Genomic DNA, 22382 nt, shown 5'->3' with positions numbered 1-22382 from the left:
GCGGGTCAGCCGGGTCCAGGGCCGGAGTCCAGAACAGTGTTCTCTCTGCTACGATCCTCTTGTTGAGCCGAAACCTTGTGGCCCGTGCTCAGTCACTCCCCGCTCCCCCGCCTCCAAGCCCAGACTCTGGAGCCTCCCTCCGTGCTGGTCTCAGGGCTCCAAGAGGACAAGGTCAGAAGCCCCAAGACCTCTTACGGCCTAGGCTCTGAAACTCCTCTGATGCCACTTTCCCTGAGACCTGCTGGGCACGGCCAAGGCCAAGTCCCGGGCAGCCAGGCGGGCACGTCGGTAACAGTGGTCTCGGCCGGCCCCTCGAGCATGGCGGGGCTGGGGGAGGAACTTGGTATTGAAGGCTTGTGCAGCTGGGTGTGCTGAGGCCTCACAGCCACATCGCTCACCTCTCCCTTAAATGCAGGTGGGGATGTTTAAGATCCACCCTGAGATTCCAGAAGCCCTTTCCCCAGACGCCAGAGCCTTCATTTTATCCTGTTTTGAGCCTGACCCCCACAAACGTGCCACCGCGGCCGAGCTGCTCCAGGCGGGTTTCTTAAGGCAGGTGAACAAGGGCAAGAAGAACCGAATTGCTTTCAAGCCGGCAGGTGAGGTGTACCCGGACAGCCGGGGGCGGGGCTGCGTCCCGGGGCTCGGCGATGCCCGGGCTCCTCCGTCACTGAGCGCACCGAGCCTCCCGCCTGGTGCCCGTTGCCGGGAAGAGTGGCAGGGACAGGAGTCCCTGCTGGGGGAGTTGTCCCACCCCAGCCAGCGAATGGCCCTTGGTTTCCCGACAGGTGCAGGGAGCCCCTCAAGTGACAGCGGTACGCCCCCTTGGTAAAGTTCTTCCTTTGGGATTGTGCCGAGGAGGAAGGCGCAGAGGTTGCCCTGGCTGGGGTTTGGGGTCTTCCCTGCGTGCAGGGCCTGGCCTCCCCTCGACCCCGTGCTGCCCCCGACCTTGATTAAGGAGCACATCGGGGGAGTTTGCCTGTAGCAGCTGTCCCCCAGGCCACAGAAGCCAAGGGACCCCTTCTAGGGCAGTGAGTCCTACCCAAGAATGACATAAAAATGGCCTTTGCCAAGGAAGCTGTTTGGTTTCTGCTTGGTATGGATGGAGTCAGAAGCCAGGACACAGAGGCTCAGCGTCTTACTCCCAGTGTGGCTCGCTGTGTCAGCGTTTCCTGTGGGCGGCCTGGAAATGCAGCCTTGCGCCTATTTCAGACCCACTGAAGTGGAGCCTCCATTTCAGGGACCCCTGGGTGATGGACTGGACTGGCCCATTAGAGCAGCACAGACTTAGCCGGCCCCTGCATGGGTCACCTGGCCTAAGGGGCTGTCTGAGACCCCCACCCCCGCCTCCCTGTCTCGCTTCCCATACAGAGAGTCCCCGGGGCACCGCCCTAGCCCTGCCCATGCCGGGGGAGCCCATGGGCAGCAGCAGCAGCGAGCATGGCTCTGTCTCCCCGGACTCTGACGCCCAGCTAGATATCTTCTTCGAGAAGGCCCGGGCATCTAAGCACCGGCTCAGCCACCTGCTCAGGTACGGCCCACCCCTTCTCTCCACTCTGGGCCTCTGAGGGGGTGCTTGCATTCACCGGAGGCCAAATACCTCCCAGGTCAAAACCAGACAGCCACCAGGGGCTTTGGCTTGCTTTCTGCGTCATCAATAGGCCAAAGGTGCAGGTAAGGTGGGCAGTGGCTGAACATTCACTGCAGCCACTTACATAACTCTCCCTCCTCCCTCCCCCCCCCACCTTCCTCCACACTTCTTATCTCCTATCCTCTTTGCCCCTCCTCCCATCATCCCCTTAATTGTCCCCTTATTCTCTCCCCCTTCCCCCCCTCCTCCCCACCCCGCCTTTCCCCTCCCTTTCCTAAAACTGGTGCTCCTAGGGTTAGAAAAAAACACCGCCTCTCTCTTCCATCGGACTACAGTTTCACCTTGGTAGGGACAGCGGGGGGGGGGGGGGGGCCTTCCCCCGTGGCATCCAACCCTCGAGACTTTGTCCTGGGATGCACACAATTGTCGCGTGTGTTTGTCCGCAGTGTTCCTGATGAGAGCTCAGCCTCCTCCCCAGAGGACAGGGACCCGGGCCTCTTCCTGCTGCGAAAGGACAGCGAGCGCCGTGCCATCCTGTACAAAATCCTCTGGGAGGAGCAGAACCAAGTGGCTTCCTACCTGCAGGAGTGCGTGGCGCAGGTAGGGCCATGTCAGGGGAGAAGCTAACCCCGCCCCCTTTGCCCAGGGGCCAGGTCCTGGAACAGGTCCCCATGGGACGGAGGCTCCTGCTACCCCGGAACGTTTGCGCAGTCCCAGTAATGACCATAAGTATTTCCCAACGACCTTCCCTCTTCCAACAAGACAAAAGAAAATAGGAAGGAGGAAAAAAAAAAAAAAAAGACTCCTCTGAAGCCTGAATTTGCAAAACACTGCAGAGATCCCAGGCACAGATGGAGCGGTGCTGCCCCCTGGTGGAAAACAAGCCAAATGCAGCACGAAGCTCAGGCGTTCCCTGCTTTTGCCCTTCACTCCTGTGAATCCCCCCGTTTTGAAATCCCAGCTGCGGGACGGAGTTGTCCTCAGAAGCTGGGAGAGCGGTTGCTTTGTGAAGAAAGGTTATGGATCAGAATATCTGCATTTTAACTAACTTTGGAAGCGGGAAGTTCTTTTTTAGGAAGAGGCCATTTGCCCTTCTATGAAGTAGGCTTTCTAACAAGGAGGGGTGGGGCAGTTGCACAGGGTTCGGCAGGAGGACGGACCCATTCCCAGAGGGGTTTAGTGTCTCTGTGTGTGTGTGTGTGTGTGTGTGTCTCCCCGGGAGGAGAGGAGCCACGTGAAAAACAATAGGGAATTCCAGAAACAGACCCCTTCGTACCTGGGTGCCCACATAATACTTGTTGGAATTCCCCTTCCTCTCTGACTTAATGAAAGTGACTTTGGTGGGGGGCGGGGCGGTGAGCAGAGTTCGGAAGACTTGCATCTCTCGGTTGGCCACATCAAGCAAATAATTGGGATCCTGAGGGACTTCATCCGCTCCCCGGAGCACAGAGTGATGGCCTCCACGATATCAAAGCTGAAGGCGGACCTGGACTTTGACAGCTCGTCCATCAGTCAGATTCATCTGGTACTGTTTGGATTTCAGGATGCTGTAAGTGTTCTGTCTGGCCCTAGAGAACGTGCTAGAAGGCAGGAAGCCCACTGAAGTGGCTCAAAGCGAGGACCACTGAGTTCAGTTACCATTTTCTGCCATAGTCCCCTGTTTCGTCTAACCTGCTTACACCTAAACCCTTAGTTTCAGGAGTTCCTTCTGAACACAGAGTACGCACGTACAGGTGAACGAGAGCAGAAGCGCAGGACTTCGAGGACTCGGGGGTGGGGTGGCATCTGCCAGCTGAGGCGGTGTGGGGTTTAAGCTTATGTGTCTGTACAAACAGATGTGAGTTGTGGCTGGCCTGCCCCCGTGTCTGGTCCAGCTTTGTGTCCCACGCCCCAGGGAAGAGCCCGACCTTTCAGAGGTGCTCAGGAAACGCTCCTGGACTAAACAGTGAAGAGGCCCGGGGTGGGAGATGCCATCCCCGCCCGGCCCCCAGACCCAGCACGACTCAGGGGCAGCTTGCCTGCAAGCCTCTGTCTGGAAGAGACAGGAAGTCAGGCAGAAACACAGAACAGTGTGGCTGACATTTTATTTCAGAGTAGAAGTTAGCTAGAAGGAGTAAGAACTCCTCTTTCTTACGAGGACCACGGGCCAGAAATCTGGATTTTTGTGATTTGCAGGTAAATAAGATTTTGAGGAACCACCTAATTAGGCCCCACTGGATGTTTGCGATGGACAATATCATCCGGCGAGCGGTGCAGGTCGCGGTCACCATCCTCATCCCAGGTAAGTGCTGCCTGTTGGGTCAAGTTCAGGCTCCGGCTGTGGAAGTGACCACCAGTATCCTCTGTGGTCAGCAGTTGTTTTCTCCGTCCCGCCTGGGCTGTATACTTCCCTGCAATTCAGTAAATGCTAAGAACTTCCGGAGCCCTACTTGGGTGCCCTCCCAGCATTGCCAAGGAGCCCGCGTGGAGACGGAGCTTGTGATCTGAGAGCGGGAGCCCGGGCCTGAGGGCCAGGGGCCGGCGGGCCGCCCTCTCACATGCTCAGAGGCTGGAGTGAGTGGCTCTGTCTCCTGGCAGACTCCTCCTGTGGTTTACTCTCATTTGTGAAATGTCCGAGCAGCGGAAGGCCCAGCTCCGCTCTCCTGTGCTCACTTGATCCCGGGGAGGGAGGCTCCAATCGCCTTCTGTTGATGCTGCCGCTCGCTCTCTCTTGACTTGGCTCCCTCCCTGTCCCAGCGGCTTCCCCGAGGAGCTTGTTAGGCCCCAGGACTTCATTACGCCCCACTCCAAGCAGGTGCCTTTCTTTAGTAGGAAGAATCCAGGCCCAGTAGGAAGCCTGGTTGTACCTTTTAAAGACTGTCCTTACGTGATTTAACATCAGCCTCGGTTTGGTCTTCTATAAGCTGGGGATGATCGTCTTTTCACCGCAGAGAACAGAGCAAAGTCGTCTCCTCCCCATCGGTAACGCCAGCTGTCCTGATGGAGCATCACATCGGCCGGGCCGGCCTCCGAGCGCTCTCGTGTGCTGGCGCCGGACATAAGTGACGCTGTGCCCCGGCCTTGCCTAACTGTGCTCCTCTCTCCCCCATCCTCTGGCAGAGCTCCGGGCCCACTTTGAGCCTGCGTTGGAGACCGAAGGGGTGGATAAGGACACGGACGAGGCAGAAGAGGACTATCCCCAGGCAGACCTGCCTGGCCGGCAGGCACATGTGGCATTCAGAGGGAGCAGCCCCCCTTCAGCGGGTGCCCCCCAGCCCCAGCAGCTCCAGCACCAGCACCTGAGCCTCCAGCTGGGCGAGCTCAGACAGGAGACCAACAGGTGGGCAGGGATGGGACGGTCACCGAGGCCAGTAAGGGAATCTGTGGCCTTGCTGAGGGTCCCCCCTCCCCCCAAGAGAGCTGGTCTCTTTAATTCACTTCCTGGCACATAGTAGGTGACGTTAAAATGTTTGTTAAATGAAGGAAAGGATTGTCATTCGCTCTGGGCGATCGCATCCTGGGTGGACTTATGAAAACCCAACCGGCAGGCAGAGCAGACTAGACAGTGCTCGGTCCAGAGGCCGCCTTGTGGCCCGCTCACGGCTCATGCCGCGGAACACGAACAGGGAGACGCGGCACCGGGTGTGTGTGTCGCGGAAGGAACACTGTGTACACGCTGGCGAGCTCTGAAGCAGGACCTTAGGCAGATCTAAGCCTTTCGAGAGAGACCTGGAGTGTTTGCTTTAATTTTTGAGAGACCTGGAGTTTTTAAGCTTTTAAGGTATGACAAATGCAGAAGTCGATGGACTTCGCACTTAGAACATTGCCTGGTAGGGTTGGTAAGGTCTACAATCCGCACGGGTATGAATGGTCACCTGCAGGCTCAGTGGTTCTTCCCTGGCACTGCTGCCAGCCCCTCTGCCACCTCCCCCTCTCAGTAGGACTAACAGCCGGCAGCGGCCAGACACACGCGTCCTTCCTCCACGACGGCCGGGCCCTAGCTCACGGACACGCCGGCTGCTGTGGTGCCTCCCGCCCCGGGGCGCTGGTGCCTGGGGGCCCCCGGCTGGGTCCTGAGTGTGGGAGACCAGCGCCTGCGAAGCGCTTAGCACAGCCCCGGGTTCCGCCAGTGTCCACAGGTGTGGTCCCCCTGCTGGCGGTCATCTTTCTGCGGGGCTGCCAGCTCCTTGGCTTCCCCCTCTGAGGGGGAAAGAGCCCGAGCGCTCCTTCCAGCGGCTTGAGGAGACTCAGGGAGCCGAGCTGTCCGCACCAGCTCCTCCTGGCAGAGTTCACTGATCCCCCTCAGGTCATCTGGTTCATGATACATTTTGAGACAAAATATGCCCGAGCCCTGAGTGCTGGTCTTTGCTTCCAAGGGGAGGACACATAAGGGAGGGCCCAGGTACAGGCTGAAACCAGACCGTTGAGACTGTGCGATTTGGTTTTCTTTGTCCCCATCTCCTAAGGTTCATCCAATGTTTGAGCTGAACTGAATGGCACTAGGCTGAGTAATGGCTTTCTTTTTTTCTCAACCAGACTTTTAGAACACCTAGTTCAGAAAGAAAGAGAGTACCAGAATCTTCTCCGGCAAACCCTAGAGCAGAAAACTCGAGAATTGTATCATCTTCAGTTACAGTTCAGACCTACTGGTGAGTAAGTTTTCACTTGCTTGGACTTGTGTGAGACCACCTGAAATGTGGCTAAGGTTCTAGTCAGCCTTGCCACAGTTACTGCTTTACTAGAGAGTAACTGTATGTTCCGGAATACTCCTCAGTAATAGAAAAACTGGCACATTCAGAAACGTGCGTGAATCACACATACGTCATGCTCCGTGAATGCCGACTGAAAGGGCTACACACCGAGTCCCTCGATACGGAATATGGACGCAATTGTCCGTTCAAGGCAAAATTCGAGGGACAGAAAGCATCACAACGGCGGGGTGGGGGGTTGATGGTAAAAGGCTGCAAGAACTTCTGGGGGTGGTGGAAATGTGTCATCGGGATGGTTACGGGACTCCTCATCCAAGTTCACAGCACTGCATACCTAAAACGGGGGACTGCAGAAATCAAACCTCAGTAAACCTAATTCATTTCATGCCACGTACAAAAGAGCCACAGCCAGCCACCTCTTGGGATGTGGGAGGGGCGAGCGCGGACACATCTCAGTACTGAATTCCACGCCCTCATTTGATTTCCAGCGTAGCTAAAGCTGGGACTTCTTATAAAAGGCATTTTAAAAACTGGAATAAGCATTTAAAGTAGTACACATAGGAGAGCCTGGGTGGCTCAGTGGTGAAGTGTCTGCCTTTGGCTCAGGTCATGATCCCCGGGTCCTGGGATCGAGCCCCACTTTGGGCTCCCTGCTCAGTGGAAAGCCTGCTTCTCCCTCCCCCACTCCCCCTGTGTGTTCCCTCTCTGTCTGTGTCAAATAAATAAAATCTTTAAAAAAAAAAAAATGGTAGACCTAGAGCCTGTCCAGTCCTCAAGTAAGTAACCTGTGGTCCCTTTAATCTTTGAACAGTGAATCCAGGAACTGCACGCTGTGGGTTAGAGCAGCTCAGACAGGTTTAATTCATAACCTTTCAAATCACACTTCTGCTGTGTGTAATAGTTTATTCCATTCAACTTGTTACTTTTGAAGAGTTTCACTGTTAAACATTAATATACAACAAAACAAATTTCTCGTCACCGCAGATACTACAGAGAACCCAGCATCCCCTCCTGGGTCTCAGGGGCAAAGCACTGATCCAGAGCTCGTAGACTGGTTACAGCTGCAGGGAGCAGATGAGAGTACAATAGAGAAGGTAAATGTGCGACAAAGAAAACATTCCTATGCCCTTATTACAAAGCAGCTTAGCTCTTCCGTATTTGGTGTACGTTACAGATTGTTGAAGAGGGCTACACCCTGTCTGATATTCTTAACAACATCACTAAGGAAGATCTAAGACACCTTCGGCTGCGGTAAGAATGGCTTCAAAACACTGTAATAGAAAATGACTTTTTTCCTGTGATTGTGCTTTTAAATCAGTAGAAAGCAAAGTGGCGCTCACTTTCCCCACTCAATGAAATTAATTTCCTTTCTTTTCGGGGGCTTAGAAAACCAGCAACCCAACTTCCCCTCTAGCTCTGGAGTTTTCTTCAGGGAAAGCTGGCTACCAGTCAGAGGAGCGTGAAACCCCAGAGCTCCGGCCTCGCAGCCGCCCTCTGCCCCCCGAGCTCTCCCCCGCCCCTCTTTCCTCGGCCTGCCCTGCACCCAGCCACCCGGCCCTCCCGTACATGCCTCGGAGGCCACGTGCCACTCCTGCTGGAGCCCAAACACAAGGGGACAGAGCTCTATTTAAGTCGGGAACACATTTTGGCTCTCTAGACAAGTCTCGGATCGTGCACTGTAGCTTTTGACATACGGGCTCCTACTGGGTGCTGTGGCTCTGAACTTCTCTTTTCTTGCGACTCTGAAGCAGACTCCTGGTTTTTTCCCAGTGGCGGTCTCCTCTGCAGGCTCTGGACAGCAGTCACCCAGTACCGAAGAAGGGCTCAGGGGTCCCCGACCTCCCAAGATGAGGCTGAACCAGTTGGCTAGGCCAGGGGACAGAGGGCGCCGAGAGCGGACATCTTTGTTGTTAGAAAGTTGGTAACATACGCATGAATTCCACGGAGTTTACACCAGGAAAACCTCATTATTTAAGAACTTGAAGTTTTAAAGAATTTTTTTTATACCTGTTACTTATCAACATGTTTTAAAGGTGAGTAGAACTTTATGTATTTGGAGAACAGTGAGTGAACTCTAATTTTGACATCCCAGAATATTACAGAATTCTGTGAAATGTCCATGTTGCTGTGGTGGAAAACTCACTACACCCTATAGAACTGACTGGAAAGGTGAAGCAGGTGTTTAAACTAAAAGGGTGGCATGGGCATCACTGTTTTAGACCACAGTTTACTGTGAACTAGCATTGTACTTAAAAAGATAAAATTGATAAGAATATCCCTTGTATTTAATGTTTGATATGAATGTAAATATAAAACTATTAAGAAAATAGGTTTGTATTTAATGTATAAATGAAGAAAACTAAGTTATTTGGCCTTTGAAATGATCAGGAAGTGGTCTTATTTAAAAATGGTGTTGCTGCGGCACCCCGCTGGCTCGGTCAGTGGAGTGTGTGACTCTTGGTCTCTGGGTCATGAGTTCGAGCCCCAAGTTGGGTGCAGAGATAAATTAAGAATAAAATCTTTGAAAAAGTAAAAACGGAGTTGTCCTTCTGCCCCCTGCCTGGAGGTAATAAATAACGTGTCTGAGAGCGGACGGTCACTGAGCCGCGGGCGCCGCTGCAAGGTCCAGGCAGTGCTCCTGCACCCCTCGAGGGTAGGAATGGCTTTAGATTTAGCTATATATTATTTAGCAAATGCTTTTCAATTATTAAAAGAAATAGAACCATTTCAAGGAAATAATCTGAAATCTAAAATAACCTTATATAACATTCACACTAAGTACTTAAGTGTGCAGTAACAGCTTTTAATGCAACACTGTACAAAACACATGCACTTACTATCTTAACCTACATTCTTCTTATGGGGTTTTCTTCCTTAACAAAGTTGAGAACAGAGTCCCTTACAGATGGAGCGCAAGAGCCCCCTGAAGGTGGAACCATCCATCACGTGCGCTCTCCCCTTAACTGATGGACTTAAACTTGATCCACTGATTGGCACCCCGAACTTCAAAAGGCGGGTCGCTGCTGTAAATGTGGTAACCCAGCTCTTCCAAAGGCGGTTCGGGATCCGCAGTGGCAAACTGGGCAGCATCCTCAATTTCCTTCCTCACTTCAACATCAATTTCCTAAAAATCAGATTATGGTTCAAGAGGTTTTTAAATAAACAGCAGCTTAGAACACCAACTAGTTCTACTCGGAACCCGTTGCTAGTAGGGAACCAGAACTCTTCTAGGCCTGGAAGTACTAACAGTTGCTATTTTTGAAGAAGTGTTTGTAAAGGCCATGATCACGGGAATATTTTGGAGCCCCACAGGGAACACTGACGGATACCTGAAGTCTATTTTTAGGAACACAGAACTGTGCTGCTGGGTTTCAAGGTTAAGCAAATAGGACTGCTTCGTATCCTACTCACACCACAATCCATCCTTTCCCACTGACCGAGGCAGCTCCCCCAGGAACGGCAGCTTTCTGGGTGCAGGAACACTGCTTGAGCCTACCTTTAATTCTTCAACGCTGGCCAGATTGCTGTTCACCATTCTATCCTTGAGCAGCATGATAGGGTCACTCTTACTTCGTACTTCCTGAATCTCTTCTCGGGTACGGTAACTGCAAGGCGGCAAACAAGGTCAGAGCAGTCGGCTCTGCCACAGCTCTCCCGGGGACATGGTGCCATGATGTTCTCAAAATACAAGAACGCTGCCTCTAACATCCTAGTATCTTTCATAGAAAAACTCTGCCCTGGCAATTCCTCGGGCTTCTCAGGCATTCTGACAACAGAGCTCAAGCTATCTGCTGCTCTCATTGAGATGTAGGATATGAAGAAAGTGGTAGAGCTGCATTAGGTGCCATTTAAGGTGGGTGGCAAGAACTGCAGACTGGAAGGTGACAGAATGCCAAGTAGGAGACAGGGTTAGGAGCCCAGAGAAGTGGGGCCAGCGAAAACCTGGACAGCAGGTTTTCTAATTCCTGATTCTAGAATACAACTGACCCTTGAACAGAGTGCCAACCCCTGCCATGGACACAGTTGAAAATCTACCACTTTGAGTCCTGAAAAACAACTCTTACTAATTAACAATTAATAGAAATTGTGTATGTTACATGTATTATACGCTATATTCTTAAGCCAAAAGTGTGAAAGAAAATAAAAACATTACTATTCTGTATTGAAAATCCCTAAGATGTACCCGCGCGGTTCAAACCTGTGTTGTTCAAGGCTCAACTGTACATCCCTGTCCTACATCTTTGAAACCTGTTATTTCAAGTAACACTTAAAGGGAGGGCTCTGTTTTCCTGAAAACACCAAGTGTTATTTTTCCACGTAAGTTGCTCTTTGTAACACTTTCCCTTCGAACTCCAGTCTACTCCCAGGCTCGACAGGGCAGGCTTACTCGGACTAAATCCACTTCTATATTTGTCACACTCTGGGACGGCAGCGTTACATTCCAGAGTTACTAAGTGCCTAGTTCAACTATCTTTCTAGTGTAACCTACTCTGTTCTGACTGATCTATTTCAACATACTGAATGCCCCTTGTTGCCAGGTGGCCTCACCCCTACCAGCCAGGTTTTCAAATTCTGGCTCTATGGTGGGGTAACGCCTACAAAAGCTACATGCCCCGAAACATATACACTCTATGCCATCAACCTGTTTTGTGCAACGATTTCTCTCTACAATTTCTTTTTTTTTTTTTTAAAGATTTTATTTATTTATTTGACAGAGAGAGATCACAGTAGGAGAGAGGAAGGGAAGAGATCAGAGAGAGAGAGGAAGGGAAGCAGGCCCCCCGCTGAGCAGAGAGCCCGATGTGGGACTCGATCCCAGGACCCTGAGATCACGACCAGAGCCGAAGGCAGCGGCTTAACCCACTGAGCCACCCAGGCACCCTCTCTACAATTTCTTAAAGCAACGTCTATCCCCAACAGGGGACTTGAATTCACAAATCCGACAGTCATGTGCTCTACCCCGAGCTGGCCAAGTGACCCTCTCTGCAGTTTACTGCTGCTCATGTTAACATGTGCAGATGACATATTCTAGAGACTTTCAGAATGCTTCCAGGGAAAGAATCAAACAACTACTCAACACCAACTGCTTCACTGCATGAAGCCCCCTGGTGTCTGGCCTCCAAAGCGAATGCTGAAATGCTTTGCTTTTTCATCTGAGTAGCACCATGAGAGGCCCACCCACTCGGGACCCCACACTGATTTCCCATGACCATACCTGACGCCAGGGTCGCTCATGCTGTGTCCGTGGTAACGGTAGGTCTGTAGCTCCATCAGTATGGGCCCCTGAAACAGAACCCAGTGGAGACTGAGATAATGGGCACAGCACATCCTTCCAGAGTCAAAGATGTTCTCTTACCAGACTCTCTATCAGTTGGCTGAGTTGTCAAGAACTTCCTCTTAGCTAATACCTATGTACTCCATGTTTCGTCCTTCTCATTAAGAATCAAGGGTGCCTGGGTAGCTCAGTGGGTTGGGCCGCTACCTTCGGCTCAGGTCATGATCTCAGGGTCCTGGGATCGAGTCCCGCATCGGGCTTTCTGCTCAGCGGGGAGCCTGCTTCCCTCTCTCCCTGCCTGCCTCTCTGTCTACTGTGATCTCTCTCTGTCAAATAAACAAATAAAATCTTTAAAAAAAAAAGAAAGAAAGAAAGAAAGAATCAAAAAGGCTGGGGCGCCTAGGTGGCTCAGTGGTTTAAGCCTCTGCCTTCAGCTCAGGTCATGATCTCAGGGTCCTGGGATCGAGCCCCATGTTGGGCTCTCTGCTCAGCGGGGAGCCTGCTTCCCCCTCTCTCTCTGCCTGCCTCTCTGCCTGCTTGTGATCTCTATCAAATAAATAAATAAAAATCTTTAAAATAAAAAAAATTAAAAAAAAAAAAAAAGAATAAAAAAGGCTAGGGCGCCTGGGTGGCTCAGTGGGTTAAGCCTCTGCCTTTGGCTCAGGTCATGATCTCAGGGTCCTGGGATCAAGCCCTGAATCGGACTCTCTGCTCAGCAGAAAGCCTGCTTTCCCCACTCCCTCTGCCTGCCTCTCTGCCTACTTGTGATCTCTGTCAAGTAAATAAATAAAAATTAAAAAAAAAAAAAATCAAAAAAGCATCCTGCATGTTATAGAGCCCACTGATCTTAAATTTTCCTTAGCACTGCCTCTGATAAATAATCCTATAAAACAGCTAAGATTTAGTACAGAAAAACCTATTAGAAAACAGGTATGTCACCAAGGGAGAGCACAGTTTTTATCTTCAGGATCAATAAAGCTACTTTTCCCCCCTCAGACAGAGGAAATGATCTACAAGCATTTGGAGCCTTTTTAAAAAGCTAGAGAAAAATACTAACACAATCTTGCAGAATACACCTAAAAGCAAACCTCTAAGTGTGCTGGAAAGTGCAGGACAGGCGAACTAAAACTAGGTTGGATAGGTCAGTCTCTACCTCATGTACCCTCGGAGGGGCCGACACCCCAACCTCCTGCACAGGTCTGGCTAGCGTGTGACAAAGTTGATTCTGACATCTGGGTAGCAGCCCTGTGATGCTGCTGGCCAGCCTGACCACCAAGACTGTGTCCTCTGGTTACATTACCCCCGTCTTCCAGAAGACATCTTTGAACACTGAGGGGAGAGGGGAGATCTCGGATCCCTGGGGCCGTCTGGTGTAGTAGTTGAGGGACGGGGAGGCCCTGCTCTCAGTCCAAGCGCCTGGGATCCAAACCAGGCTGTCACCTATAGTAGCTTTGTACCCTTAACTGCTCTGTGCCTTAGGTTACTGTTTTACAGGCGAGGAGACCTAACTCAAGGACTGTGCTGATTAACACACAAGTGCTTACTGCGTCGCCTGACACCTGTCAATCCCTCACTGTCACCTCTTTTTCTGTTCTGTCATCCAGGAGCTATTGGAAAACACAGAGGGTTGGGCTTAAAGGGGTTTCGAAACTCTCCCCTAATTCCAAAATCAGGCTGTGAATGAACACAGAAATAAATGTATAATAATAAGCCAGTGACCGTGTTTCCATGTACGTTTGTACCCTGCACGTTCTGTCCGGAACTGGGGAAGACGGGAGTGACAGTCACTGCCCAAGCCCCAGCCCTCTAGTCTGGGGGGTCCCAGTGGAGATTCCTGAGCCTACTGCCACCTCCGACCTACTCGGTTTCATTCCGTTCTCCTCGCGTGCGGCCCTCCTCCACCTGCCCTCCTCCACCACCCCCCACTCCCCACACGCGTCTCCGCTAGCCCAGTCCGACCGCACAGGGCATGTCTCGGAAAGGTAAACCCTAGGGACGTGCTTCCGAGGCTGTGAACGGCAACGGGACACCCTTCCACTAGCTCCGCCGGTACCTGAGCCAACTTCCCGGTGTCGTCTCCCTCCACTACTTTACCTGGAAGGTCAAGATTCTCAGGACTGAAAAAACAAGACTAAGATGACACACTTTAACCCTAACATTTAACTTACAGAAGACAAGCTTACACTGAACGCCTCTCATCCAAGCAAAGTTCTGTGCTGAGCGCTGTGGGGGTCGCCAATCTGCTCAGCTAAGGGGCTTATGGTTAATGGGGAGGAGGGGTGGAGGGCGGAGGCACAGGATGAAACCACAAGGCACAATGCTGAAGGAGCGCTCCGAGGAGAGAGCCACGCCAAGTGCAGGCATCGTGGGATGCTTCCCAAGACGTGAGCTACCGAGACCGCGGTGTTTACAAAGGGACCCGACTCACTGGCCTCTGCTTCTACCTTACACACACCTCAACTGCCAGCCACCCCTGATGAGCTGTAAGAGACACACGGGAGGCATTCTTTTAATTGTAAGGTAAATGTCAACAGAAATCTCTGACCCGGAGGCCTACGAGAAAGTCTTACCTTTCCAGATCTACAGTAGGCAGCTGCAAACCTTGTTGCCTCCCGGACACACAAGACGTCCATTCCATCTACCTGTTCAGACACAGGAAAGGGCCGAGCATAAACCAAATGCGTCAGACCATTTTTAACTTTACAGGACCCGTCCATGCACGGAGAACAGAGAACTGCGCAATCTGTCTGAGGTGGTCAAGGACGCACAAAGGGGCGGCCCCGGCCTCACACCAGGTGTCCTCACCCTCAGCCCAGGGATGAAGTCGCCTCTTTTGTAGTAGTCCGTGCTGGCCGCTGCTCTCTCAACAGATGTTCCCATTCCATAGCGGTTGTTCTCACAGATGAAAATACACGGCAGTTTCCACAAAGCTGCCATGTTGTAAGCTTCAAATATCTGACCCTGGAAGCGTGGATAGGAAGTTCAAGTGGTTTTATCCGGCTATTTTTCTCTAGACTACTACATCATCCCCCAAAGCTGCTGCTCTCCCTGGCATGAAAGCTTTCCAAAAAAATGGAAAGCTTCACCTTCCCCACAGAGCTTTTAAGGCAAAGGAGTGTGTGTGTGTGTGTGTGTGTGTGTGTGTGTGATGGGGGGTGGGGAAGACATGACAAGCATCATCTCTTTTTGCAAACAAAGGAAGTGACAAACCAAACAACACCACTTGTTTTGGTGGGGCCAAGCAGTGGGGCCAAGGCAGTGGTACAGAATACATTAGGAAGAGACCAACATGTAAAACTTCGTGGCTACCTCCTGCTATGCTTTACTATAAACGGGTAACACAGCGAGCCAGTGTCTGAGAACCCGCCTTCAGAGCAGGGCCTCAGTATTGTCCATGGACTGGTGAGGACTCAGGAGCATGACAGGAAAAGTACGAGCTGAGGCTCAGAAACCACGAGAGGAGTCTGATGATGCCATGGCATCCGAGAGAGGTCTGTACGTTATGGGACTGGCATAACAGCTAGTCTGGCCTGGGTGAAGATGTAAAAAGGTCCTTCAACCGCAGAGCGTTTGTGAAGCCCTGAGGAGGCGGCAAAGGAGAGCGCCTCCGCGGGGCGCCGGCACCAAGCGCTTGTGCCACACGCCACGAAGGAAACCTGTAATGCGGCCATAAACCCCAATTCCGGCCTGCCCTGAACGGCTACTTTAACTGCTAAGCAACAGACTCCTTGTCCACCAATGGACCTAGGACTACGCAACACTCTGGAAACAAAACTGCAAGGGTTACTGCCAAGTCAAGAGACACGTACTCACCTGATTAGCAGCGCCGTCGCCATACAAAGTCAGACAGACCTCATCCTTCCCGTTATACTTACAGGCCAAGGCAATCCCCGCTCCCAAGGGCACCTAGTATGGAGGACAACCACGGAAAGAACCACAGAAATCCATGAGGGGTGAAAGTAATGCTCCGAATTTTCAGCCCTGGCCAGAATTTGAGAAATGACACTGTCGTCACAAACTCCCCACTCTCCCTACCCCTAACTACCCTACCGCCAGTGTTACAATCAAACTGGTAGAGGAACATGAATAATTCTACCTTAACCATTGAACAGTAACACTTCTATAAAGATTCAACTACTCAAGAGCCAAAGTATGAAACCTAGGTCTTTTTTTTTTTTTTTTAACATAAGCAGCAGCACATTACAAAGTGAGGCAAACAATCTCATAATTTTACGCCATTCTTCATTTCCTTGCAATTTTTTTTTTTTTTTAATTCTAGTTAACACATAGCATTACTGCTGGTTTCAGGAGAATGTAGTGATTCGTCACTCAGACATCACATCCAGGCTGTAACTTCATTATTCGCTAACTGAGGAGAACAAAGAGGACGGACTGTACGACCACAAGAGCTGGACGGATTACTGACGTGGCCCCTAAGATCCTGATCGCCTGCCTTTCCTCCTCAGATACCTGCACCCACAGTCTATAGCAGGGGGAGGACGGGCTAAGTGGATGTGACAAAGCAATTAATGAGCTTAAATATAAACGAAAAGGTGACAGGATAGGCCGCTGCTAGGGATTCTTGCTTATGTATAAAACGTTAAAAATTACCTAAAAAGAATAATTTTAAATCACTGTCCAAATCTATTACTAACTGATCAAATGGTAAGCTATGAATCAACAGGTCTTTTAAAATACACCCAGCACCCAAAGTACTAAAATACGTGAAAGGGAAGCTCTCCCAGGTAGGACATGTTAAGACATGGTCCAGGGCCAAATCTAGGCGAGCGGGCAGTCCTCGTCCTCCACGCGAATCACCTGCGCGCCGACGATGCCGTTGCCCCCGTAGAAGTTCTTGGCGTACATGTGCATCGATCCACCTTTCCCTTTAGCACAGCCTCCTCTTCGTCCTATAAATGGCAGCACGTGCACATACACATCAAAGCAAATACCCAAGGGAAAACCACACCCCAAGTATTTACTCAAGAGGCTCCACCACTAGAACTCACAGGCTCATTCAATTCTATAAGCCCTCTGCCCTCTATGCAGACACAGATTCCACCCTTATCTCCTGGTCCTTTCAGGAAGGTCCATCCAGTCCCATGTCCTTGCGTTTTCCAGCTCGCTAACCCCTGAGTTTCCTTTCGATGGTAGCATCGTGGTACCCTGGACTTTTTTTTTTTTTGCCAGCTACATCTTCCGATTTCTCCCGCACTGGTGCACTGAACAGTTCAAGAGTCAAGGAGAGGTACAAAGGGAATAGTAAAAAGATTCCTAAAATTTAAACTGCATACAAGGAAATGCTCCTACTCTCAATTTTCGTTCTATGACTGCTAATTTCTACTGGCGTGCTTGAGTGACAAACAGTATTCTAATTTTATAAAGCTAACATTTTTAGACTTACGAAACTTTCACCTGGGGGGCCAGGTGACCTCAGAAATAGTTTACTAAAAAGCACAACAGAGATACCAGAGCCCCACAAGGGAAAACTCCTTTTATTTCATACTCAAAAAGGTTTTAATGTTAAGTTGGAACAGCCTTTTAATATGAGAAAACTGCACTTCTTTCACTAATTTCCCCTTTTTGAAAATCAATAGCAAACCTGTAAGCTCTGCGAGAATTTCTCGGACAGAAAGCCCACGAGTGAAGGTAAAGCCATGAGCCCGATAGGCTGTGATAAGATGGTCTGTGGGATTTATGCCAGCCTCCAAGCCCACACAACAAGCTTCCTACGTTAAAGGAAAAAGCAGTTAATGAGTCAGTAACATACACATTTCTAGATAAAAATCCCTAACCTATTACAAAAATTTGGCCCAGTAGAACTCTTAATATAAATCACAACAGAAGCTCCTTTTTTTTTTTAAATTTTTATTTATTTGACAGACAAGTCACAAGTAGGCAGAGAGGCAGGCGGGGCGGGCCGGGGGTGGGGGGAGCAGGCTCCCCGCTGAGCAGAGAGCCTGACACAGTGCTCCATCCCAGGACTCCGAGACCATGACCCAAGCCGAAGGCAGAGGCCTTAACCCACTGAGTCACCGAGGCACCCCAGGAGCTCCATTTTTCATCAGAAACAGAACAGAGGGAAAAGTCAAGCCTGAAGCTACCAACTGGAAATCCACAGATTTACTGTTTCAAGCCGGTACAGTGATTTGGAAAAAAATTCCTGAATAAGATGTCAACAATACTGGGAGAATTTCGTATGAAAATTGAAACTGGAGCACCTGGGTGGCTCAGTGGGTTAAGCCTCTGCCTTCAGCTCAGGTCATGATCTCAGGGTCCTGGGATCCAGCCCTGCATCGGGCTCTCTGCTCAGCGGGGAGGCTGCATCCCACCCCACCCCCTGCTGCCTGCCTCTCTGCCCACCTGTGCGCGCTCTGTCAAATAAATAAATAAAATCTTTTAAAAATAAAGAAAAATAAATAAAAGTGAAACTTCTGTTATCTGTTGAAGAACCAAAACCAGGAAGCATTAACCCCAGATTTCCACATGGCGCCAACTGGCCAGAACTAAGCGACGGTTTCTCTGGGTGGGCGGGGCCTGCCCGCTCCGTCCCTGAACAGTCCCGCCTTCTTCACTAATTCATTCCAGCCAGCTCGTGCCCACAGGCATTCGAATTTGTAACCCTTGGCCTAAACCAGAAAAACAAAACACAAAGGGAAAACCCTCTCGCCCACAAGTATATGCACTACAGGTGATCACAAAGCCATCAAGGCGCTCACTGGACACCAGCAGCGGGATGTGTGCGTGACTTCCTCAGCATGAGCTTCGGAGCGGGCCTCGCAAGCTCGTCCAGCCTCAAATCCTTCAGATGCGTGAGGCGGGGTGAAAACCAGTAACTACAAACCATACTTAAACTCCTACATCCAACATGGTTTTGCTACAAAACCACCACTCACCTGACCATCACACAAATGACAGAAACCACGAATAATCTTCTGCTTGTACAGCTGATCTGCCTTTAACTCCATCCGGCGGACCGTCTGCATCATCCTGTAGTACTTGAGCCCGTCCTCCCTGGTGAGCACTGTGGTGACAGGAGGGCCCTCCTCCAGCCGGTGAAGATCGCATTTCTGAAATGGAATCAGTTAACTTCCAGTTACTACAACGTAAACAAGGACAACCCACTGCAAGATCTGTTATCTCACTGCGATAATATTTAACTCAAAAACCAGCAGAGGGGGGCGCCTGGGTGGCTCAGTGGATTAAGCCGCTGCCTTCGGCTCAGGTCATGATCTCAGGGTCCTGGGATCGAGTCCCGCATCGGGCTCTCTGCTCAGCAGGGAGCTTGCTACTCTCTCTCTCTCTCTCTCTCTCTGGCTGCCTCTCTGTCTACTTGTGATTTCTCTCTGTCAAAATAAATAAATCTTTAAAAAAAAAAAAAAAAAAAAAAAAAAAAAAAAACCAGCAGAGGAGCACAAAAGAAATGCCGCACATTGCTTCTGACTCCTTAAATCATAAAGCTCATTCTGCAAGAGGATCGAGTTTAGAGGAATGAAATCGAAGATGACTCCCCGCCCCCCCCCAAATCCATGGGAGTCAAAGGAGTTATAGAGGCTGAAAGACAAACTTCCAAAGAAATTTTTTTTAAAGATTTTATTTATTTGAAAGCGAGCACAAACAGGAGGAGCAGCAGCAGGAAAGGGAGAAGCAGACTCTCCACTGAGCAGAGAGCCTGACGCAGGCCTTGTGGACGTGTGGAAAAATTACTAACACAAAGCAAAACACCTCTTACCTTAATTTCAAATGTAGCATCATTTGCAAAATTACGGGAGGCCACGAGCACTCTGCTTGCCTTGAAAGACCAAAATATACAAATATATCAGTACTTTTTATTGTCAGGTATTTTTGAAAGTCATTATTATCATTTATCAGTTATCAGGATGCAGTCCTGGATTTTTCATAAGCCCCAACATATTCACGAGTGTATCCTCCACTCTTTACTTTGTTGGGATCTTGCCTTTAAAATGAATCCATGCTCTGGCCAATGAAACATGATCATACCCACTTCTGAAGTTAACAGCAGAAAGAGAAAGGAGGCAAAAATCAAACCCATCCACTTGGCCATTTTGTTTCCATAGAAATCACAGTGAAAACAGAATGAAGTTAATGGCCAAACTGAAGAGACTAGATAACCTGTGGGCTTTGTATCTCTGCTATTTGCAGTCATAACCAGACACTGAACAAGCCAAAACTTTACTTTCAGAATTCTTCTTCATATAAAACTATGATCCAATTCCCATTTCAGGTAAACCGCTATCCTATGATATGGCTCCACGACAAGCATATTTTCAACCACTCAAAGTATGAGATACAAGCCTCAGGAGGGAGAGATGTTCTCTGCAACCAGCGTTCCATTCTTGCTATTTGCGTGGCTGTTACTGCTTGGGTGGTAAAAAGTGGGGAAATGTTTCTTTGCGACTTTTTCAACTGAATATATCTGCTCACAACAGAAGTACTCTAAGTGATGGCTAAGGTCCAGATTAGACCACACACATTTAAGCAATTACTATTACTGTATTATTTTAGCCACATTCTGCCACATTTTCAAACACTGATATGTAAATTGACATGACTTCTTTCCACGGAGACCTGAAGCATATTCTTCAGATCCCACAAAAAGTACAACTGAAGTTGTAGTCCACTCTTGCTTTTATCCAGTTAACAAAATTATTGTAACTCAAAATTCATTTCTATTTGATTTGGGTGGTATTATATGACTTTTGAAGAGGGCAAAGTTTTACTGCGATGAAGTACAATTTGCATTTCATGCCAATGCACTGCTGGAAGAATGGAAAACACAAGCAGGTTATGTAGAGCAGCCGAGCAAATGAGCCTCTGGTATTAATGACTTCTCTCTGTTCCTAGGGACACAAGGTGACAGTAATTTGAAAACGCACACACCAGTTTTTCTTTTACTGTAGAACACCACCAATTCTATTGCAGCCCTTTAAATTTAACCTGATTCAGAACTAAGACGCTCACATAAAGTTGAAAACATGTTTCCATTACTTACATTCAACTAAAAAGTGAAAATGTGAGATTAAATAGCCTAGAGCCTGGCACACATTAAGAGCTCAAGAAACGTTGGTGTATCCTGTGATATACAGAAATAAAACTGAAATGCGCTTATCTTTCAGGTGGATCTAGTTGCAATTAAATGCTAGTAAGGGATGAACCAAACTGTGTTTTGTAGTTATTTCCGTCAAAGGGATTCCCAGAAGAGTGTCCTTCCTACTTTTCAATGATCTCTGCGCATTCTAGGCAGAACTGCCCCCAAATCCTGGGAGTTACTAGAACTTGAAAAGCAAGTCAAGCTTGGCTGCTAGTTGTACCCAGTAATACTACCTCCCCACACCAAGAGATCAAAATGCTTGAAGGCATTGGGTGCATCTAAAAGCTAGAGCCATAAATAGTGCTAACCTTCCACGCTCCCAAGGAGCACTGCGGTTTTCTTTAGCTACTTTTACCCTAAGCGTGTGTGTTTAAGGGGGAGGGCGGTTTCCTCTAGGTTCTGCCTGACTGGTCTTGAAGTGACTGCCAAGAAAAACCCAACGTTGAGGAACGTGGGGGAGGTGGTTTCTAGTGAGCATGACCCGGAATTAACCCTCCAGAGCTGGGGGCAGGTGTTCCACAAATGTATACCCAACTGGGCACCGAAATACCACTGAACACAGATGGACCGGGCACTATTTGGAAAGGTTAACGTACGCGTCACGCGTTTCAGCTTCACGACAACCCCACGAGATGCAACTGGTAGTATTTCCTCTTCAGAGAGAAGGAAACCGAGCACGGGAGATTTAAAACAAAAACAAAAACCTGCCCAAGGTTACAGGGCTAGTAAATGGTGAGGCAGGTGTTTGAACGCGACTAGTCTCGGGATTTCACGCTCTTAACATACTGCACGGCCTCTCAATCAAGAGGAATGTAATTAGGAAGATTTAAAATGAGTGGGCAGGATCAACTGGAGACTCAGGGATGCCCAAGGCCCCCTTTTCTACCCACAGTAAAAGAACAGACACTTCTGGAGCACACCTACTTGAGCCGGTGCCGGAAGCCGTGGCTGACCTCCCCGCGGACCTCGTAGAGCTCCCCTCCCCCACTTCGCTGCCGAAGGGCCGGGCAGCCGCTCGTCCCGGGGCCGGGAGCGGACGGCCAGGCGCGAAGGCAAAACAAAAGGTCCGTGGCCCTCCGGCCGCTCCGCAGCGCCCTCGGCGGCGCCACACCGGGCGCCCCCAGACCCGGGCCGTCCTCCAGCGTCCTCCGGGATCCGGCCCCGCCTCGGCCCCGCTCGCGCCCTACCCCGGGCCGCCCACGCTGCCTCACCGGCTTCTGGGCGACGCCCAACACGCGAGAGACAGCGGCGAGCATCTTCCTCATGGATTGCCGGCAGTGGCGGCGGCGGCGGCGGCGGCAGCGACTCCCAGCGACTCAAGCAGCGGGATCCCAAATTCTCCAAGTCTCCTTCAGGCGCCCGGAGCGGACGGCACGCCTTAACCGCAGCACGACGAGACGCACGGAAACACGTCATGCGCTGCGCCGGGCCGCAGGCCAACCAGGAGAGTTCCTAGGGTGTGCCCCGCCCACCAAAAAGGCCCGCGGCCGCTCAGTGGGTGTCGGCGCCAGAGAGGGAGGGGGCTGGGAGCTCCTTCCGTCACCAGGCCGCGGAAGGGGGAGGATGCGTAACGCGTCGGCCTGGGAAAGTGAAGCCCCGCCTTCAGGGCCTCGCGGGAAAATGGGCTTTTCCTTGGGTTTAGCAACCTACCGTGCGCCCAGTCCTTCCGGTGCTGCACTTTTGCAGCTTTCGAGCAGTGCACGGGATGGTGAAGAT

The 22382-nt window shown here is 50.4% G+C and overlaps 2 protein-coding genes across 4 annotated transcripts in view; one reads left to right on the top strand and one right to left on the bottom strand.

Annotated features, from left to right (window-relative positions):
• Positions 1 to 7676, top strand: part of MAP3K15 (mitogen-activated protein kinase kinase kinase 15) — a 114692-nt gene extending 107016 nt beyond the window's left edge. For 2 of the 3 annotated variants that reach the window (XM_013059635.2, XM_045089358.1), the window contains exons 20-27: positions 416 to 599; positions 1372 to 1531; positions 2038 to 2191; positions 2955 to 3140; positions 3767 to 3872; positions 4691 to 4910; positions 6107 to 6219; positions 7264 to 7676. In XM_013059635.2, the coding sequence (XP_012915089.2) occupies positions 416 to 599; positions 1372 to 1531; positions 2038 to 2191; positions 2955 to 3140; positions 3767 to 3872; positions 4691 to 4910; positions 6107 to 6219; positions 7264 to 7514 (1374 nt within the window). In that variant the 3' untranslated portion in view covers positions 7515 to 7676. The remainder of the gene's footprint in view (positions 1 to 415; positions 600 to 1371; positions 1532 to 2037; positions 2192 to 2954; positions 3141 to 3766; positions 3873 to 4690; positions 4911 to 6106; positions 6220 to 7263) is intronic. The other variant, XM_045089357.1, reaches the window with a different exon arrangement.
• PDHA1 (pyruvate dehydrogenase E1 subunit alpha 1) lies at positions 7117 to 22075 on the bottom strand. Its single transcript, XM_004758940.3, has 11 exons — positions 21878 to 22075; positions 19287 to 19346; positions 18451 to 18624; positions 17157 to 17283; positions 16373 to 16464; positions 15368 to 15460; positions 14360 to 14515; positions 14125 to 14196; positions 11495 to 11562; positions 9776 to 9884; positions 7117 to 9403 (listed from the first exon to the last, which is right to left on the bottom strand). The coding sequence occupies exons 1-11, from the start codon at positions 21929 to 21931 to the stop codon at positions 9239 to 9241; spliced, it is 1170 nt and encodes a 389-aa protein (XP_004758997.1). The 5' UTR covers positions 21932 to 22075; the 3' UTR covers positions 7117 to 9238.
• Positions 22076 to 22382: the final 307 nt, after the last annotated feature.

Source organism: Mustela putorius, unplaced genomic scaffold, assembly GCF_011764305.1.
Source record: "Mustela putorius furo isolate JIRA1106 unplaced genomic scaffold, ASM1176430v1.1 tig00003836_pilon_pilon_pilon, whole genome shotgun sequence".
Classification (NCBI taxonomy): domain Eukaryota; kingdom Metazoa; phylum Chordata; class Mammalia; order Carnivora; family Mustelidae; genus Mustela; species Mustela putorius.
The sequence above is the reverse complement of the archived record's forward strand: the minus strand, read 5'-3'. Positions and strand labels throughout refer to the sequence as shown.

What these genes read in the sequence shown, in the direction of transcription:
- PDHA1 (XM_004758940.3), bottom strand. Translation starts at nt 21,931, where the DNA reads ATGAGGAAGATGCTCGCCGCTGTCTCTCGCGTGTTGGGCGTCGCCCAG. An exon ending in TGGGCGTCGCCCAGAAGCCG is followed by an intron (nt 19,347 to 21,877) that starts GTGAGGCAGCGT and finishes TGGTCTTTCAAG; the next exon opens with GCAAGCAGAGTGCTCGTGGC. An exon ending in ACGGCATCGTCGGCGCGCAG is followed by an intron (nt 15,461 to 16,372) that starts GTGATTCGCGTG and finishes CCTCCATACTAG; the next exon opens with GTGCCCTTGGGAGCGGGGAT.